The sequence below is a fragment of the Prinia subflava genome, chromosome 2, assembly GCF_021018805.1.
Source record: "Prinia subflava isolate CZ2003 ecotype Zambia chromosome 2, Cam_Psub_1.2, whole genome shotgun sequence".
Lineage (NCBI taxonomy): Eukaryota > Metazoa > Chordata > Aves > Passeriformes > Cisticolidae > Prinia > Prinia subflava.
Window position 1 is genome coordinate 24,411,289 of NC_086248.1, and position 18,650 is coordinate 24,429,938.

The following is an 18,650-nucleotide window of genomic DNA, read 5'->3' on the forward strand; positions in this document are numbered from 1 at the left end:
GAAACCAAAATGGTACCACTTATAAGGGTGTAATTTTTTTGTGTCACTCAAAGGCTACCCAAAAATTAAAACCAAGTTTCTGAAACAATGGTCTTAGTTTAGTTAATCATTACTCAAATCCAGACTCTGAGAAAATATTAAAAATCTTATAACAGCTCTCCTGGAAAAGTGATAATGTAACACACTTTGACTCGAGACATCTAGCAGTGATTTTGCTGATGAATATTATTTACTTGCTTGCTTTAGAGCTGAATTTAACAGTCCAAATGAGTGAACACATCATCGTGTTAGTTATTTCTTAACCTGCAAAGCAAATTATGATCTTCATGTCTGAATAATCAAATAACTGGTGACGAGCTTTTGCTTTTCCCTGAAGCAGTGTCAGGATAAAATGGTTTGAGGGTTTTTGTGATTGAAACTTCCCTAACCTAATTGGGACTGAAGAACAGAAGCTTGTGTTTCTTGTGTTGTGCAACAACTTCCTGGCAGTTAAACAAAAAGAACTTGGGGATCCAGAGCCATTGGTGGATCAGTACCTCCTGTACAGAACACTTGCAGCTTATTGCCAGTCTTGGGTTTTTGGTGTGGTGGTGCTTTTTTTGTTTTGTTTGTTTGTTTGTTTTGGTGGGGTTTTTTTTCTAGATGTCTAACTGTAATGCAGCTAAACTGATGATGGTGATGATTATGGGTTTTTTTTTAAAGCATGTTTTTAGTGCCATCCTCTGCATGGCAGTACAGAGATGTGGAGTAACTACTCTGTCTGCCCTCCCAACCCCACCTGCTGACTTTTCTTCTGGTCTGGTGGTGATCTTTGGCTGACTTTCACTCTTATAACAGCAGTGATCTTAAACTCTGAAACATTTCTGGATAGGCAAATACCCAGGGTTTGGAAAGGGGATCTTTGCCTCTAGAACTGGTGTGAACAGACCCACAAGTGCTGTTTACATCACCTCATCTTCCCACTCTTGCACTGCACTGCTTTTGCTACAGGTGTTTGCTCTTGTGGCTGTGTAATCACAGCATTGCATTTGCTGCAGACTCAGTAAAAGGCAAGAATTGTGACTGACTGCTGCTGTATGAAGCAGAAGCACAGTGTGGATCATTGCCACTGTAGGATCAGTGCCTCAACAGGAATAAGCAAAAATGTCAGTGAGGGAAAGAAAAATTTAAGTTTCCAAAATATTTTAACTCTGGGTTGTAGTTTTGCATCTCACAGAAAAAAACCCACATTACAAATAAGTTTAGTCCATTGTTATTTGGACAATAGTTCAAATAGTTCAATTTGAAGTTCTTATATTAAAAAAAATTCTCAGCTTGCTTTTCATGTGAGTGACCAGATGTATCCTAGTATGGTTTAGCCTCCTACTCTGTAAACTATACTACTTAAGTAAACCTCCTATTTCAACAGAAGATATGTATTTTCAGATATATTCATGAAATTATGCCCACTGAGGGGACAGGTCTTTGTGAAAAAATATGTTGAGGTCTAGCAATGCAGCTGGAGAATAAACTCTGCCTTGTGGAAATTACTTCAGACTGCTACCCCTTTCTCATCACTTCTGTATTGGTTTGGTGGACCCAAATTCTTTTGGTGGGCCTATTTTTAAAACACTTTATGTGAAAGGAGAATTTGAGCTCTTTTGTGGCAGAGAATATTTTCAGAGCATGCTTGTCATCCATAAGAAAAAACTGAGGTGGAACAGGAAAAATGAGTGTTATGCACTCATTCAATTTGTTCATCAACTATCAGTAACTGGGATTTTTAAATAGTTCCCTTTATAAATTATGTGGCTGTTAGCAAAATAGCAAACAATATTATCTCATATTATTATTTTAAAGTAATATTTTGAATGGCTCTTTTCTTTTCAATATCCAGGTCAGATTTCTATTCAGAAGGGTTTTCTCTGGGTAAATACAGAAATGCCAGGGGAAAAGGTATCCAGAGCACAGTTCCATTCCTCTACAATTAATGGTGAGTTTGGACAAGTCACTCCATGCACTCCACAGCACTAATCTTGAGATATTTCCCATGTATGATAGAAAAGACCAAAGGCTGGTCCCTTGGATGGGTTCAGGCAAGTGAGCTCAACATGTTGCGCCTTCACTTGGTCTGGAAATGTCCCTGCGTGTTTGGCTTAGCTTATATATCCACAAAATAAAGTTAATCAGACTGAACCAATTACTCTGATAAATGGTTTTGAAATAGATGTCTCACAATCACTGTATTATAATTGGGGAGAATTAAGCTATTAAGCCTGCCAGAGCCTGACTCTCTGTACAGACATTAGAGAAGCAGTCATAATGTGTAATACAAATTATTGTCTTTGATGTCACACCTGCTTTTATCTCTCTTGACTTTCTACAGTGGTTACAATAACAAAATTAGAAGCCACAGTAAGTGGTCTGAGAAGGGGCTTGTGTTACACTCCATCAGATCCTACCTTCTTACACAACAGAAGGGCACACATTATCCCATGGGTTGAAGAGCTGCAGCTGCTTTTATTTCCATGCATTTACAGTAGGAAATTAAGCAACATAAAGTTAAAGGATATTGAATTAATATACAAAAGTTTTCATTGCTGAAATAACATTATTTTATATTTCCTTTTGAGGGGCCCAATTACAGAGTGAGAACACTAAAGAGCTTAATGCACAAATATCACCTGTAATGAGAATGACCTGTTCTACCTTGTGCAGGGCAGATTACATTTCTGCAGACCATACTACAAATTAGTTCCCAGAACTGTTCCTACAGAACACTTTTAACTGTGAACAAAATAATTCCATCTCTGCATGCAGTAGAAAATGAAGTGACTTCTAACCTCTCCATCCTTCACCTATTGCTGAAGTGGGCAACCTGGATAAGGGATATAAAAATGGATTAAGGGAACGGGATTCCTGAGACCTGTATGTGCATAATTAAACATTTGGCTGTAGCGTTAGCATTAAAGTTACTTAAGAATCATGCATGTCATCCAAGTGTTTTGTGTAGCCAAAGAAAGAAGTCAGGGACCCTCAAAGGAAGAGTAGTCCAATCTTTTTGGACTGCATTTGCTGAAAGTATTGACTTCTTCTTGCCAATTACAGAGGAGCCTGAACCCCTAGTTAGAACGAGCCTCTAGTGGTTAAATAATGCAAGTCATAATACAAGAAATACCGCACTAACTAAGAAAATGTAAAATGTGGGATATTGACAGAACTGTGACTAGTTCTAACTGCAGACCTTTTCAGTAGGTAAAATATGTTGTACATTTCACTCAGAGATGCAGATAAATATTTGCAAGAAGCAGCCTGCACCCAGTTAATTCTGTTCACAGCTGAAGTCTGCATACCTTCCAAAAACCTTTCCTTGAAGTCTTAACAGAACTTTGGATGGCTTTAGAAAAACAAAAGGGATGCTGACCAGCGTGAACCATACAATAAAATATTCTTTCTCTTGTAGCTGTCATGTACATGAGATGGGAACTCTAAGCCATAAAAGTCTTATAGGAAGCCAGGTCAAGAAGAAGAATTTGATTCAGGATATCTGCCTGATGGTAAAAACCATATTGCAAATTATTTCATAAATTCCAATGCCAAAAATCTAACTCAGTGTCCTAGATTCACATGCTAATAAATGTGCATTACTCAGGCTGCAAAGGGAGATATCATCTTCACAAAATATTTATCTTTAATGAAATCAAATCCCAAGAAGAATTTAGGTCACAGAGTCAAAACAGTTAAGTTGTCAAATATGGCCTTTCACATCTGTGAAGACTTTTGAAGACATTTGCTTCTTGGCTATTTTCTGCTTGAAAACGTGAGATAGAATCTGCTGATGTCTTTACATTAAAATGTCAGAAGAATCTTTTACTTAGTTTATCACTGAAAAATACAAGGAACTCTTTCATCATCTACAAATGAACATGCTCTGAGGAAACTCAGTATGTCTCCAGTTTTTTCTTAGTTTTATACTTTAAAATATAGCTTACTATTCAAAAAACCAATTAGATTTCTCTATTTTATTCAGCAGCATTGCAAATCCCGTTGGATAAGATTGCTTTAATAGAAGGAGTCTTTCACAACAAATAATAAATCTAAGCATATATACATATATTCAAATATATTTGTAAATAAATAGAACCATGGGAGCTAAAAAACTATTATTCCAGCTTTTGGTGAAAAAACGTGATACCAGGATTATGTAAAAATCTTGACTGGATTTAAACACATTCACACTCTCAGGAGGGAACAGGCCAACGGAGTCATCTTTGGGCTGATACAACTCTGTTAAGATCTGATGGGGGCAGAGTCAGAACCATATAAAAGTTAATGAGGCTTTTCCTGTAAGCTTGAATTGTATCTCATTTTGGAAATAATATCAAAAAGTGATAAATCAAATAAAATTCCTTGAAACTTCTAATATGCCTACCTAATCATGCATCTTCAGCCTGGTTTTGGCTTTTCCTATGCAAATTATATCAATGACTTTACAGATCCAAATAATTTAAAAGATTGCTTCCTGCACTTTAGTTTGAGAAATGATTCATGTGGGAAGATAAGGATTTACTTTCATCACCATGGAGCTTTGACGCTAAGTTGTGGGGCTTTTATGGAAAAGGAAGCTAGAAATACAGAACACTTACCCTGTTCTTGCGAGATACAAGAAAATTGGGCTTTACCCAAAACTGTTGAAATTTTGTCTTAAATTGTAGTGTCATCATATATTTCCTACTGAGGAGTTTTGCTGTGCTGAGTATTTAGATAAACAAGTAATTGGCAGGGTTTATTTGTAAGTATACCAGCTGCTGTGGGAACTGAGATTAGTTCAGCTCCAGCGACTTTAATTGGTAAGGTATCAAACATTGTCAGTCTGACAGTTTTATAAATGTAGAAAAAAAGCCTGTGACAAGCTGCAGGTAGCCAAGAAACCTCTGAGCAGAGGCTGGGATTAATCTGTTCGATGAATATGCACAAGCTGTACGTAAGCAGATAGATCTACAATAGAGTAAGATTCACCAAAATCCCTCTTTGTTCCAAACAGAACTGAACCAATATCTCTTTTACCAGCAATTCATCAAGAACATAGCATTTTTTCAGATTTTGTCAAAAAAATTGAAATAAAATTCAGTTGGTCATTTCAGTGTTTTGTTTGATTGAAATGAAACATCTTTTACAAATTTTATGAGAAAAAGCTCACAATATTCTGCTGAAAATTTATTAGCCCATTTTTAACCATCCATGACTGTACAATATATAATTTGTTAGATATAATAATTTTTGTGGTGACAAAATTTAAGTTTCCATTTGCCTAAAACGTGTGTGAAAGACACTTTCCACTTCAAAATGTAAGAAACTGTTGCCCTTGCAACTGCTCCTACACTTGTAAAAAGTTTTCAAAAATAGCTTCGTGTACAATTAAGATTCTGAAACTGAAAAAAATGCCTACAAATTACTCTTTTGCTAAAAAAACCCAATCATCTTAAAGAAATGTTGTAACTTGAAAGCTGGGACAACTACTGATGTAGTTTTTACAATATATTATTAGCAGTCCTTCTCTAAGATAGACCTCACCCCTCTTTCTTCTAAAATTCACCATATAAAGTATCTTCCAGTAGGTTATTGGATTAAATGGAATGCTCCTTCCATTTGTGCAAATTGTAGTGGCTCGATCGCTGCTTTCATTTTCTTATATTGTAAGACTTGAAATTGGGATAGATTTTTGAGAAAAAATGAGCACCATCCTGCAATGAAAGCCAGGCAGGCCCAATGCCCTGCTCAGCTCCTTGTTTTCCTTGCTGTGGAATACATATTCACTCTTCCCGGGCTGCTCCAGCATCCATACCAACTGTGCTTGTATCATATGACACCCTACACCTGCTGCATGTATGCAGTGTGCACAGAAATGTCTCATTTAAGGTTGGTGTGTGCATATACATGACACATGGAACATACATTAACTGGTAACTTATTCAGAGACCAGAACATGGCCTTCTCACAGCCCAGATAAGTGGCTCAGTGATGAGTCCAGGAATCCAACTCTTCCTCAGTGAATATTTCACTGGCTATGTAAGATGGAGAAGCTGGGGAGCAGCGAGGGCCCTCTGCATTTGAATTCCTATATAAAGTAAACTTACCTGATTGTACAAATATGACAGAATCAGTGCAACAGGAAAGTCACAGTGATGCCTTAGGTTTTAGCTTTCATATTTTCAGATTCTGTGCTGCCTAGGGATGTAGTTCTGAGCCTCATATTAAGTGCCAGTCAGCTCTCTTCACAGAGTAGATAGACAAAACAAATCCTTCTCCTGCTGGGGACCAAGAACGACTTTCAGCCCAACAGCATAAACAACGGTGAACTGAGGGGAGGAACAAGAAGGATGGAACCTCACAACCTGAAGCTGTAATTGGACAATTAAACCCCAATATGCAAATGGACCAAAACTTATAAAAATGTAGTATCTCGTGACGGGTAGCCGTTTTTTTTTTCATGTGGCCATTCTTAGTCCACCCAGGGTGCAGCCTTGGTCAGGTTCCTGTTCTGCCCAAGGTGCATCCTGGAGGCCTTTCAGTAAATACCTACTTTATTTTCTAGCTCTGTCCAGTCTCTGTTTCAGCTCAGCCTTCAAAGGCATCAACAGAAGGCCTCATGTTTTGTGCTTGTGACTCTGCATTTGTGGCCACTTGTCAAGTCATCTAACCTCCACACCTCTCCATCCTGTGTTCAGGGCTTATATTACACTCTCAACTGAAATGTTTCCTTCTGCTATTTGATAATTTGAGGAAAAAAAAATGGAGCTACTCCTCCTTTGGAAAAAAAAAATTGAAACAGCTCCAGTTTTTCAACAGTTGGAATTTTTAGCACATAAGCCACCTAAGTGACTTTTTGGTGAGAAGCCTAACAGAAAAAGGAAACTCCATGGGAATGGGGCCCAGAAAAACAGTGTTAGATCCCACTTTATGTTATTTTGATTCTAGGTGGAGTATTGCTCCACACTGTAATTACAGTAATATGTGAAAAAGGAAAATACGTCTAGGCAAGTTAGAGCCAAGTCTGCTCTGATAGAATAAAATCAACATTTTTAAATCAATAAGGAGAATACTGCAAAACAAAAATTGTAGTAACAAGCTATTCCCCTGCAGCAGAGTGAAAGGTACTGCTATACACATGAAGCCCTATTTGAACTGGTATTTACTAAAAGAAGTGTGAAAATTACATTGCATCAAATGGCAAAGGAAGAGTTACTCCTACCACTGGCATACATCTAGGTCTTTTTCCTCCTTTTAATTACTTTTGTCCCAATTGATAGGTAATTTAGCTCACGTATGTATGATTTCCAATACAGATCTCAAATCTGATTCCTATTACTAAAAAAGCAAATGTTTCATTTCTGTTTTCTGTTTTTCTTTTTAGGTGAAATTGTCTACATTATTGCTTACTCCTCCTGTATAGCTCTCATCTTAGGAATAGTCCTGTTGACTCTCCTAAAGATCAGGTAATTTGATAGGGATATTAATCACTGGTTCTAGGAAATTGAAAAAACAGAAAATAAAACGTTTTGACTTAGTTAAAAGGTGGACATTGTGATTGTCTTTAAAAACAGTCCAGCATGCCCCAGTGATGGAAAGAACTGACATCGTGGGTGTCAGCAGGGAAGAGAGAAATACGATATGTATCTACAATGCCCTCCATTCATGCAGAGATCCCAGGCTTTGGGAGGTTTCATTTCCTGTCCCATGGCAGGGGAAGGTGAAATCTGAATTCAAAAATTCTGTGAGACTACGTTCTTAGCCCCATAGCAGGCAGGGGTAATGCAAAAAGGAAATGAGAATACTCAGCATTATAACATATTTAAAAACCAAATCGTGAATGCTGCTATTGTAGTTAATATTCTTGCCAAATGCCATTTTTGCTCATAGGAGTCTGTAAACAACACTCGCCATCCCTGCCATCCTTTCCCCCCCTCCCTCCCTGCCTCCCTCCCTCCCTCCCTCCATATGAGAAACTTCCCATACACCAATGCTTGGTAAGAAAACAGAAATGTGCATTCACTTAGTTAAATGAACATGGCCTTTTCTTAAATAATACATTTTCTTGGACCAAATTAAATGGCCAGATTTCAGGAATTACACTGTCAGATGATAGGTAACAGAACATGATGTAGCAGGACCTATATATAGTGGGAGGGATATTGAGTCAAATTTCATTATTAAATTCCAAGGCAGATCAAAGAGGAATTGTAGAAAAATGCAAAAGGCAAGTCAAGGATATATGGGAACAGAGGCTTTCTCTCAAGGTTTGCAGTTACAGGAATATCAGCATATAAAGAGAATTCAGATTTAAAGAATACAGAAAATGGAAGGAATAATAATGCATTAATAACAACGAAGGGGATTATTTTATACCACAGTGTTCATCATAAAAAGAGGGGGATTTTGCCACTGATTTCAATTAAACCAAAGTTCATCCAAAAGTTGTATAGTTTATTGTTAAATACATGCACATTCTTTGTTTTCAGAGCCTGCAGAACAAAATATAAGTCAAGAAGTCCCTCGCCAGACCATTCTTCTGAAATGTTTATGGCCCATTATAAAAGTCACAGATGAACTACTCTGTTGCTTATGCTTTTTAAGGCTATTCCTGAAAGCCAGTCTGCTGTACATATGTGATAATAAAATATATATTAGAAAAAGTTCTATAAATTATGGAATTTTGTAGTTAAGCATACAAAATATTTTCTTATATTTATTAGCTTATTTTAAGCCTTTCAAAAGCTGAAAAAAGGGTAAAAATGGTAAAATTGTGGTCTCTCATATTTGTGTAGATTCACTCATCTGTCCAGAGCTGTACATTTCCTACATTTTTAGATGCACATGACACTGGTATAAATGCTGTATCAACAATGGCAATCTTTGAAGCCCACCCTTTCTGATCTCAATTCATCTGGAAGAAATAAAAAAATCCACTCAGAAACATTTTAGAGACCTGATAAAGAGCACATATGCGGCAGTTTTGTACACCAGGCTTCCAGGTACCAAGTACCCAAAGCAGCAGTCACAGTTAAACTGCCTGTAATTTAATGGTGGAGCACTTGCAGGGTAGGAGGAGATCAGGATTACAAACTCCTTCAGAACTAAAATGATTCTCTGGAAAAATGCTTTGACTCCAAAATGTTGTTGCTGAAACTGTTTTTAATTTCTCCTCCAATATGCTTCAAAAAGAAATGAGTGAAGTTTGCCACTTTGAATACAGTAACTTTAGAAAACATTTTTTGTTCTGAATGCCCAGTGGAGAAAGTCACTTGCTTGGGGCTGAAGTGCCTGCTTCTCAGGAGAGAAGCTATGACCCATCTCATCATCTCTGTTTCCTATTCATTGTCTCTAGGCAAGACCCGAAGTACCTAATTGGCCCCTTGCACTGTACTGGGAGTCATGGTCCCTAAGCACCATTCTGGATCCCACCCTGTGGCTATGAGCTCTGGATTGCTCTCTATAGCTGAGTGGTTTTGCTAGATTTAAGCTTCTATTTACTACCAGTGAGGTGTCTTTATTAAATCTTTGTAACAATCTGGTTCTGGTGAGCACAGAATAATGGACTGCTGTTTCTTATTCAACTGTTACCGTGAATAGCACATGTATAGTCTTGTTATAATAGCATCTGATTAATTAGCTTTATTTTGATTAGTTTTCATTTTGTTTGAATTATCACTAAATGTAACTCACCTCCAGTTTTGACCACAGGACAACTGATCTAGGGCCACATCTAGTGCTAAATGACAGATTTAGGACTAGAAATTAATGTGATCAGAAAAGCAAGAATCTCTTCTATGTGACTCTTACTTCTGGTACTTTGGTAGCTGTATTATTACTGTAGAGCAAAACCTTAATTATGCAGTTGTGTTGGGGAGAGGCTTAGAAATCTTAAACAATTATTAAACTTGGATTTTCTCTGTCTTTATTATCTGCATAAGCCAAAGAAAGTAATTTTTGTTTTACAATGAAGTGTTCTGTCATAATTAAATCAGCATTTGGACAAAAAATACAGAAACAGAAAAGTGAGATTAGTTTGCTAATCAAAAAGATATCCTTTAGCAGTCCAGAAATTTGCAGCATCTGCCTTAACTCTCACCAAAATGGTATATTCATATTCTTAACTTTAAAACTGTGAGGTGGGAAGACTTCAAACTGAAAATACTGTTGAGAATATGTTGGATAAAAACATTTCATTATACAGGAAATGTACTTCTGACATGAAACCTGTGCTGGTTTTGAGTCTGACTTCCAAAATCAGTGAACCTTCTATGTCACAAAATTTGAGGAGATCCATTTAAATTCAGAATTAACTAAACCTCAGTCAACAACAACAAGAAAAATTACCTTCTTTCTTAGAAACTGTTTGTTTTCTAATTATCTTGTATTTAGACACTAGAAACCCAAACCATATATGTGCTTAGACACACACACACACTCACAAACAATTATGTAAAATGTATTTGAAACTGAGGGTATGTTATTCTGAGAGACAGCAAGATATTTAGTGGCTATTGTATTGTTCTGCAATTTTTTAGGCTCTTAAGTTTAAATGCTTAATGGGAAAAGTACATTCCCTCCACTCTATGTGTTAAAAGTAGTCTGTCAATTGTATCTAGATGTCAGTTATTAAATAAAGGAATTTCTGCTGGGATGATCTGTATTCCTGTGATCCTGATTATGCTATAACTGCTTCACAGTTTTCTGAACAGAGAATCATAGAATCAGTTAGTTTGGAAAAGATCTTTAAGATTTACAGTCTGACCATGATGGGAGAAAAAGCATCATTTCATAAGAGCTTCATTATTAAAATATTTTCCCCTGAAGTATGACATCTGCATCCAGTACAGATGAGGAAAATGAAGTCTCACTGATGACAGGATTCCCAGGACACATGTCATCTTGGGTAAGGATGTAGCATTCATCCTCTTTCCACTGGAGCTGGGATATCCCAGAGTGAAGAAATGAAGGCTGATTGGGCTAGAGGGAGAAAGCATGATATTTTGCATTACATTTTATCTAACAATTGTTTCAAATTAAATGTGTGAAGATTTTTTGAGACAAGTACACAGGACTAGCTCTTATGCAGTGTGAAGCTACAAGGCTGAAAAGCCCAAGTTTCTAGTTCTGTCATGCCACAGTGAGTCTTGAATTCTTCAAAAGGAACATTTTTCCCTGGCTGTCTCACCTGCTTGTGTGGTCAAAAGAATGAGCTACATGGATAGGCATTGGCTTAGCCTTTTGAGGCTGTTGTGGGAATCACATCCCGGTACTCTGAGCCAGATATCAGACCAAGCTAGGAACACAGAAGATGGATGGAAGCAGCACCATCACCAGAAGATGGTGCCTTAAAACAGAGAACATCATTCAGTTCTTTTGAAAAATTACTGTGGCTGTCTTTCCACCAAGAAAAATATGAACTCTTATGTTCAAACTAGTGAAGATAACTAACTGCAGCTCATGTTGAGGCACTTCAAGAGTAGCATGGGGTAGGGAATTTTGCTGTTGACTTTGCCAAGAAAGTTCCCTCATCAGCATTTTGATGTTTCAGACCACATGCTGAAGCCATTCAGTCTCCCATGAAGTGTGTAGGGAATCTTAGACATCACTTGGACAGCACAGATTTCCATCCTGCATTGGAACATCTGAAGTTAGATAATGCCTCATTGAATTTTTTCAACTCCTACCTCCATTCCTGCCTGTAGCTTTTAATGTTTAATTAATGGAGGAAAGAAATGTTTCCCCAGTAACTTAAAAGAGATTTGTCTGCTATAAAAACACAGAGGAACACCAAATTAAAAGGTAATCCTAAGAAAAAGCACTCAACATGGATTACAAGGTAACAAAGTCAACACAGGCATACATGTTAGTGACAGCTTATATTTGCTAAGGCTGTATGCATGAGCTGGTTAGTCAGAGCTGCTGAATCTGGCATAATACATGAGCATATCAGTTTCAATAAACAGCGAGACAGGTTTTATTTCAGCTTTAACACCACATATTGCAAAATCACAAATGCATTTAACCAGGCGGATACATGACAATTCCTTGACAAACATCATCACTTTGACATTGGTTTCAAAGGACTCAGTTGACTTTGGCTGTAGTCCTTCTGCCTGCTGTGTTATTGCAGCAATGAAGATCAACACTGCATTACAGCAGGGCTGTAGAGAAAAATGATCTTCAAAAATATAACATAAGAAAAGAAAAGCATTAATCGGCAAGTCCAGAACTGGAATTCATTTACTTCTTGCCACTCTTACACCTATTTAGACACTTTCCTAGATACTTCACAGTCAATGAGGAGAATTTAAGGCAGTGTTGGAAATCATAGAAAAATTCAGTGTCAGAAAGTACCGATTTTCTGATACCACAGTAACTAAACAATATTTCTACCCCTTAAAACAAACTCAGTGAAAAAATAGTCAGATCTTATACATTCACACTAACTCTTTGGATAAGTATTATTTCATTTCAACAGCACTGATCCCAAACAGAATTCTACCTCACAGACTTGTAGTCTTCATTTTGTGACTCCTTAATACAATAATAAAAGTTTTATGAACTCAAATGACACTATTAAAAGAGGAAAATTAGCCAAAGCCTCTCTGGACTTATGCACAACACTAGAATATTTAGTTCTTATTTCATAAGCTCTGATTATACATGAAAATGAACCATTAAAGTGCTGGTCCAGAGCCAAGTTGTCTGAATACATAAAACTTTAAACTACAAAGCAAGCTGCTTCTGGAAGACATTAGAACTGTATGGGATCTATGTCATTGCTGTGTTCTGGAAGGCACTGAAGAATGGTTATGCCCATACTACTGGAACTGATCAACTTCTCCTCCAACAAAGCACACCAGTCATGCCTTTAACAATGCAATATCTTGACTTGTAATTTTTATAATGACACGGTGATAAGAACACCTGGCCATGGAAGCCAAACACCTGGATGCAAGCCCTCCACATCCAGGGGGCTACTTCAGTGACAGCAATGTATTCACTTGGGGACAGTGATAGGGACTAAAAGAGCAGGCACCACTGGTGATGGGTCCCTCTGAATATAAGGCTTAGGAAGCACTGGAGAGCCCCATCCCATGTCTTGACATGTTTTTGAAGGGGTATAGTCTCAGCTGTTTTACTACGTGCTGAATTCAATGCTGCCTGTGTGAGCGATGCACACTCATGGCATAGCTATTGGATTAGCCTTTGCTATTAAAAGCAATAGATGCTTATTTTGTGAAGCCAGATTAGGTGTCAAAATGTTCTGCATAGTCAAAATTATGCCAGCACAGGAAAGCAAGCAGCAGCATTTTACACACCTAAAAAAATGTCTGCAGGCAGAACATAAGATGTCTCAGAATTCTCACTCACATTACAAGTAAACAAGGATTTTAAAGGGACTGCTCACCTGGACCCACAGACCTAAATTCATCCCAGGTGGCAACGGTTTTGGCACATAAACACTGGGTTAGGGTTTGCTTTTTTTTATTCTGGCTCTATGTTTCTTTCTATCTTGTAACAATCCTGACAAACAATCTATTTGTCTGTGACCTCCACCCTGGATTACTATTACTCATGATGTGGTTGAAGCTGAACATGTGGGTGAAGTACAGGCTCCAGATGTGACTGCTCATCTTTTCCAATGCTTGCATCATTACAGAATAACAGACCTGCAATTAAGGCTCTCCACAAGTTTACAAGTAGTTTCTAAAACAGACCCAATAAAGAACTGAGACATTTTAGGTTGTTCATCCACATGATTTAATAGGTACCCTGTTTCACTGCATAGGGAGAATCGAGAGCCTCAGAATTTCAAACCAGACAGTCCATATGCTGAGAAGCTTAGGATGCACTGTGTACAGAGACATAAAAGTGGACACCAGTTGTTCAGTTCCTTACTTGGCTGATAACTGAAGGCCTCACCACCATCTTCAAGGAACAGAACCCCACCACCTGTTGCAAGAGGCACTGACATTGTTTTCTTGGGATTTTTCTAGTCTTAGGAATTTTTAATTCCATTCTACCCAGTGGCACAAATTCATCCAGATTTACTAGAAGTGTGTTGTTTTTCAGTTCATAATCACAGGATAAGCTGAGTTGGAAGGGACTCACGAGGATCATCAAGTCCGACTCCTGGCCATTCACAGCACCATCCCCAAGAGTCACACCATGTGCCTGAGGGCATTCCAAACACTTCTCGAACTCTGTCAGGCTGGTGCTGTGACCACTTCCCTGGGGAGCCTGTTCCAGTCTCCAAGCACCCTCTAGGTGAAGAACATTTTACTAATATCCAACCTAAACCTCCCTGGCACAACTTCAGGCCATTCCCTCAGGTCCTGTCATGGGTGTGTATTTAATCCTCCCAGGCTGAGCAGCAATCTCAGTCTCAGTTCAGTTGTTTAGTCTCACATTGAGGTTTGCATCACAATAGCTGTTTTTTCAAGGACTGACTTCATTTTCAGTCTTTGATAAGCTCAATATTGTTTATTTCAATTAAACATGCTTGCTCAGAGGGTCTTGGGTGGAAGAAAATTCATCAGGATCTACGTGAAAACTGCACACTTGAGCTCAGAATGAGCCAATGGTGTGCCTACAGAGAAAACTAAACAGGAAAATTTATTATTAAACAGGAAAGTATTACAATAAGGTTAGTCACTTTCAGGAGTAAATGGCACATAAATTAGGGAGTCTTTAAGATGTCAATTCTGGCATTATGTTTAGGCTTAACTACTAATTAGACTGAGTATAGTCTAAGTATTGCTGCAGTTTCCTCACCTCTTCATTGAGTCTATTCCTTAACAGATTTTTTAAGTGTGTGAAAGGTTCAAGACCTAGTTTTATTAAAGTTTATGTTTTGATATATGAGCTATAGTGGCTGCTAAATAGCAAAGCCCCAGCTGAAACACGGGAAAAAGAGGAAAGAGCTTTTTTGTGCTGATCCAACCATGCATCCAGGGCAGGTCAAGAAAATCAGGGTGTTTACACCTTCAGGAGTGCTTGAAAGTCTTCTCAGTAGACTCTACAGGAAGGATTTAGTATTTTGGAATGATAAGCAAGATATTTCTTGCCTCACCTGAACAAATTTTTTGTTTATCCTTTGACTTTTACCATGAGAAGAGTGAAACAAAGTAGCTTATATTAATTTTGGCTATCATTACAGCATAAACAGGATAGAGGTATTATATCAAATTTATAGCTTTGTATTACCTGGAATGCAAAGATTGACTTTCTTAAGTTATGCCAATTCTAAACTACACAGCTGGTTAAAAGATCTCAGAAAAATTCACTTTGGTATTTCAAAGGCAAACGATGACTCAGCTGTAACTTGGCAGACCTGAATTCCAGACAAAAAATTATTCAGTCTTTTCTTTTCTTATGTGTTATCTTTCACTTTCTTTCATCTTACCTTTTGAAGAGATTTTACATTTTTGAGGAAAATTGAGAATATGGATGAAGACCACAGTCCAGGGTTTTAGATTTTCATGTCAATAGGCCATGTTCAGAAAAAATATAGATCAAGGTTAAGTACACAGAGAAGTACAGACAGATCCCACACAATCACCAGTAAGAGTACTGAAGTTTCAGGCTGAAAAACATGACAGTATTTTTCTGGCACACTTGAACTCTTATAAATAGAATAAGGCTCTTTGAACTTGTCCATTTGTTCATTATTGATCTAAAAATGACAGTGCACTTCACTGGCATCTTGTTGAACTAAGGCATTTAAAAGAACAATATCATTATCAGTAGAGCACAAAAAAAAATTAAGTTGTCTCCTTTGTGTAAGCAAGTCCAGAAAAATACTATTATCCTAAAAAACCTGACTTCTGAATGAGAATATCAATTCATAGCCTACAGAACGAAAAATCTAATTGTTTGATGAAACCTTGGATGAAAATATAGCCCCTTCTACGCCACTATGAACCTGAATGATATTGAAAACCTCGCCAATTTTTTATTTGCTTCATATAATTAGGTTTTAATAAGTTGACCAAAAATGGCAACTACAACAAATTTAACATATGTAACAAATAAGAAAATTTGCAGGAGGATTTGAAGGATCTGGCAGAGTGCCATATACCACAATGTCTTGGAACAAGATAAAGTCATCCATAATTTAACATATGTTAAACAAAATTTAAAAGAAGTTCTATTGCTAAAAAATTCTTACGATGAATTCAGATTTGGCTCCATGTTCATAACACGTGACTTGATGAACGAAAAAGGAGAATTCAGATAAATAAAATACATAATAGAATGGCCACATACAGTGTGAGATCTCATAAAATACTGAAAATATTTGCACTGTGCTGAAAGACATCTTGATTAAAATTTAACTATGTACTCACTGCTTCTACCTGGTTTTCCTGAAAAGAAAAAAAAATTCAATTTAAAACATGGTAAAATATCCTGGTGTTTATACATTTTTCTCATCTGTAGGAGTACCAGGTATAGGGTTCTGTATTAGAGTAATTTATTTCTTACTTACATATCAGGCAGTTCCTGACAGTACAGCACAATAACTCTTCCCATTAAAAAAAAAATATTTATCGGTTTTATTTTGCTTCTTTGATGCAATGGTTTTCTTGTTTCTTGCAAGGATGCAAATGTCCTTGGTCAAGGTAAATGGAAAATGTAGTCAAGCTGCAAAAAGAAAAATGCATTTAATACATAGTTCAAGTACTGAAGGAAGCTTGTGCAACCTTTGAGTTTGTTTTCTTGTTCAACGCTGTGCAGATGAAGTTTCCAGCTTCCATCACGGCACAAAGATTTACTCCCTAAAAAAGAGATGAAAAATGTTAAGACTAATAAATGCACATATTGAAAATGCTTAGACTCCAAGTTTTTTGCTCCAGGGTGTAATTTTTGCAAAGGGCATGATTCACGTTATAGGTCAGTAATGGGGATCAGTAAAGCTATGGTGATTTATTGATAGTACAGTTGTACTACTTTGAAAGTGATTTCTTGTCCCATCAGCAGTGGAATAGATACTGGAGTAACATCTTTCAACCCCAAAAAGAATCAGGAATGAGGAACTGGAATTACAACTAGAAGTTAGAAGAAAAATATAGTGAGTAAATATGTGCTATACTTCTTTATTATCCAACACTATAAATCTTCATGCTTGCAAGTGCCCCACTTGCAGCTCAGGAAAACTGAGGAAACACGCTGGTATTGGCAACTAGGAATCCAGGGGAAATGGGCTCCTGTATTCTCTTGAATAACTGTAATCTCCTTCTTAGAGGAGTCCACTTCAATACAAAATTACAATTTACCTTGATAGCACAGCCAAGCAAAAATTCACAACTGCTTCATCTGCCCATGTTAAAAAACATGTCCTTCAAGCAACTGATTTTTAATTGTGATACGTATCAGTACTGCTTGATTGCTAAAATTAAAGCAGATCACTGATTAAAGAGCAAAACCACTTAATTATGTCTCCTTTATTGCTCATGTAGAGTAGAAGTTTTAAAGTTAGATCATATAAGTGATATAAGTACTTGCTCCAAAGATTGCAATGCAGACGCTAAAGTTCCTGAAAAAAGGATGCAAAAGGAGACTTTGAACTACCAATACACCGAGTGTTCATTCAAAACTGGGAGAAAGGTGTCACTCTCCACTAAAGAGTACAGCGTGTATTGCACCAGAAATTATACTTTCATCACACTTCCAAATTGATGCACTAATATTTAGACCACAACCTGACTTAAATACTTAATCCTTTAACTGTATCTAGCACTTTTTTCCACATTCTGTGGTAAACTTCACCTTTTTCATCCTTGGAATTGGCTAAAAATGTTAATGAGAATAGAAATAACTTAGCAGAAATGTAATCAAAAACATTTTTTAATTTGAAAAAAAATCTAAACCACACAATTCAAATACATTCTTTTATAACTATCTCATTTTAATACAGTTATAACAAGGTTAATTTCAGCTTATTCTGTTTGTCCTTTATGGGTCATTACTTAGATTTAGTTTGTCAAGTGCTATCACACATAACCTAAAAACTTTTAATCTGTCTGTGCTTTTTAACAAGGAAGAAATGAGCAACATACATAGACATATTTGGTAGTTAGATTATGGAAGATGTCAAAATAAACTCCCCAAACTACACAACAGTCATGTTTTCATCACTGCAACACTGCATAATGTGATATGTGTTGATAAGAAACATACCTCCACAGTTCACATTCATTAAGTGGAATACACGAATTTATACTTTTTATACTCCTTTTTATACTGCCTTCCTTAATATAAGTATTGTGAACCAAAGAGGGCTATCATGAGGGCACAAAACCCAGCACTCATTAGCATAACTCAGAGATGGGAATGGGACAGGAGTTTGTAAGGTTGTCAACAAAATAATGTGTCTTCAGATAAATACCCAGAATGTACTTAGTAAGTATACCTGGTAATCATTCTGTATATCCAGAATTACTCCTTCACACCATGGAATTAATTTCCCCCTCAAAAACTCCAAAGAAAAGTGCCTCTAATATTCTCTATAAACTTGGATAGGTGCCTTAAATCACAAAAACTTCTGCCAGAAGGCAAAATCTTTTAATTCTCATTGACTTCAAAATTATTTCACATTTAGTCTGCCAAAGATTAATTTCACGGGTCACTTCTTG

General features: G+C 37.0%; 2 protein-coding genes across 9 annotated transcripts in view; one reads left to right on the plus strand and one right to left on the minus strand.

The window, feature by feature from the left end:
* Positions 1 to 9,499, plus strand: part of GFRAL (GDNF family receptor alpha like) — a 26,078-nt gene extending 16,579 nt beyond the window's left edge. For 2 of the 3 annotated variants that reach the window (XM_063389380.1, XM_063389381.1), the window contains exons 8-10: positions 1,877 to 1,972; positions 7,394 to 7,475; positions 8,499 to 8,633. In XM_063389380.1, the coding sequence (XP_063245450.1) occupies positions 1,877 to 1,972; positions 7,394 to 7,475; positions 8,499 to 8,586 (266 nt within the window). In that variant the 3' untranslated portion in view covers positions 8,587 to 8,633. Of the gene's footprint in view, positions 1 to 1,876; positions 1,973 to 7,393; positions 7,476 to 8,498; positions 8,634 to 9,364 lie in introns of those variants that run through there. The other variant, XM_063389382.1, reaches the window with a different exon arrangement.
* HMGCLL1 (3-hydroxy-3-methylglutaryl-CoA lyase like 1) overlaps positions 8,629 to 18,650 on the minus strand; it is an 85,212-nt gene continuing 75,190 nt past the window's right edge. The window contains exons 9-10 of one of the 6 annotated variants that reach the window (XM_063389383.1): positions 11,198 to 16,793; positions 8,629 to 10,989 (exon numbers count right to left, since the gene is read on the minus strand). In XM_063389383.1, the coding sequence (XP_063245453.1) occupies positions 16,692 to 16,793 (102 nt within the window). In that variant the 3' untranslated portion in view covers positions 8,629 to 10,989; positions 11,198 to 16,691. Of the gene's footprint in view, positions 16,794 to 18,650 lie in introns of all 6 variants that reach the window. The other 5 variants (XM_063389385.1, XM_063389388.1, XM_063389386.1 and 2 more) reach the window with 5 other exon arrangements.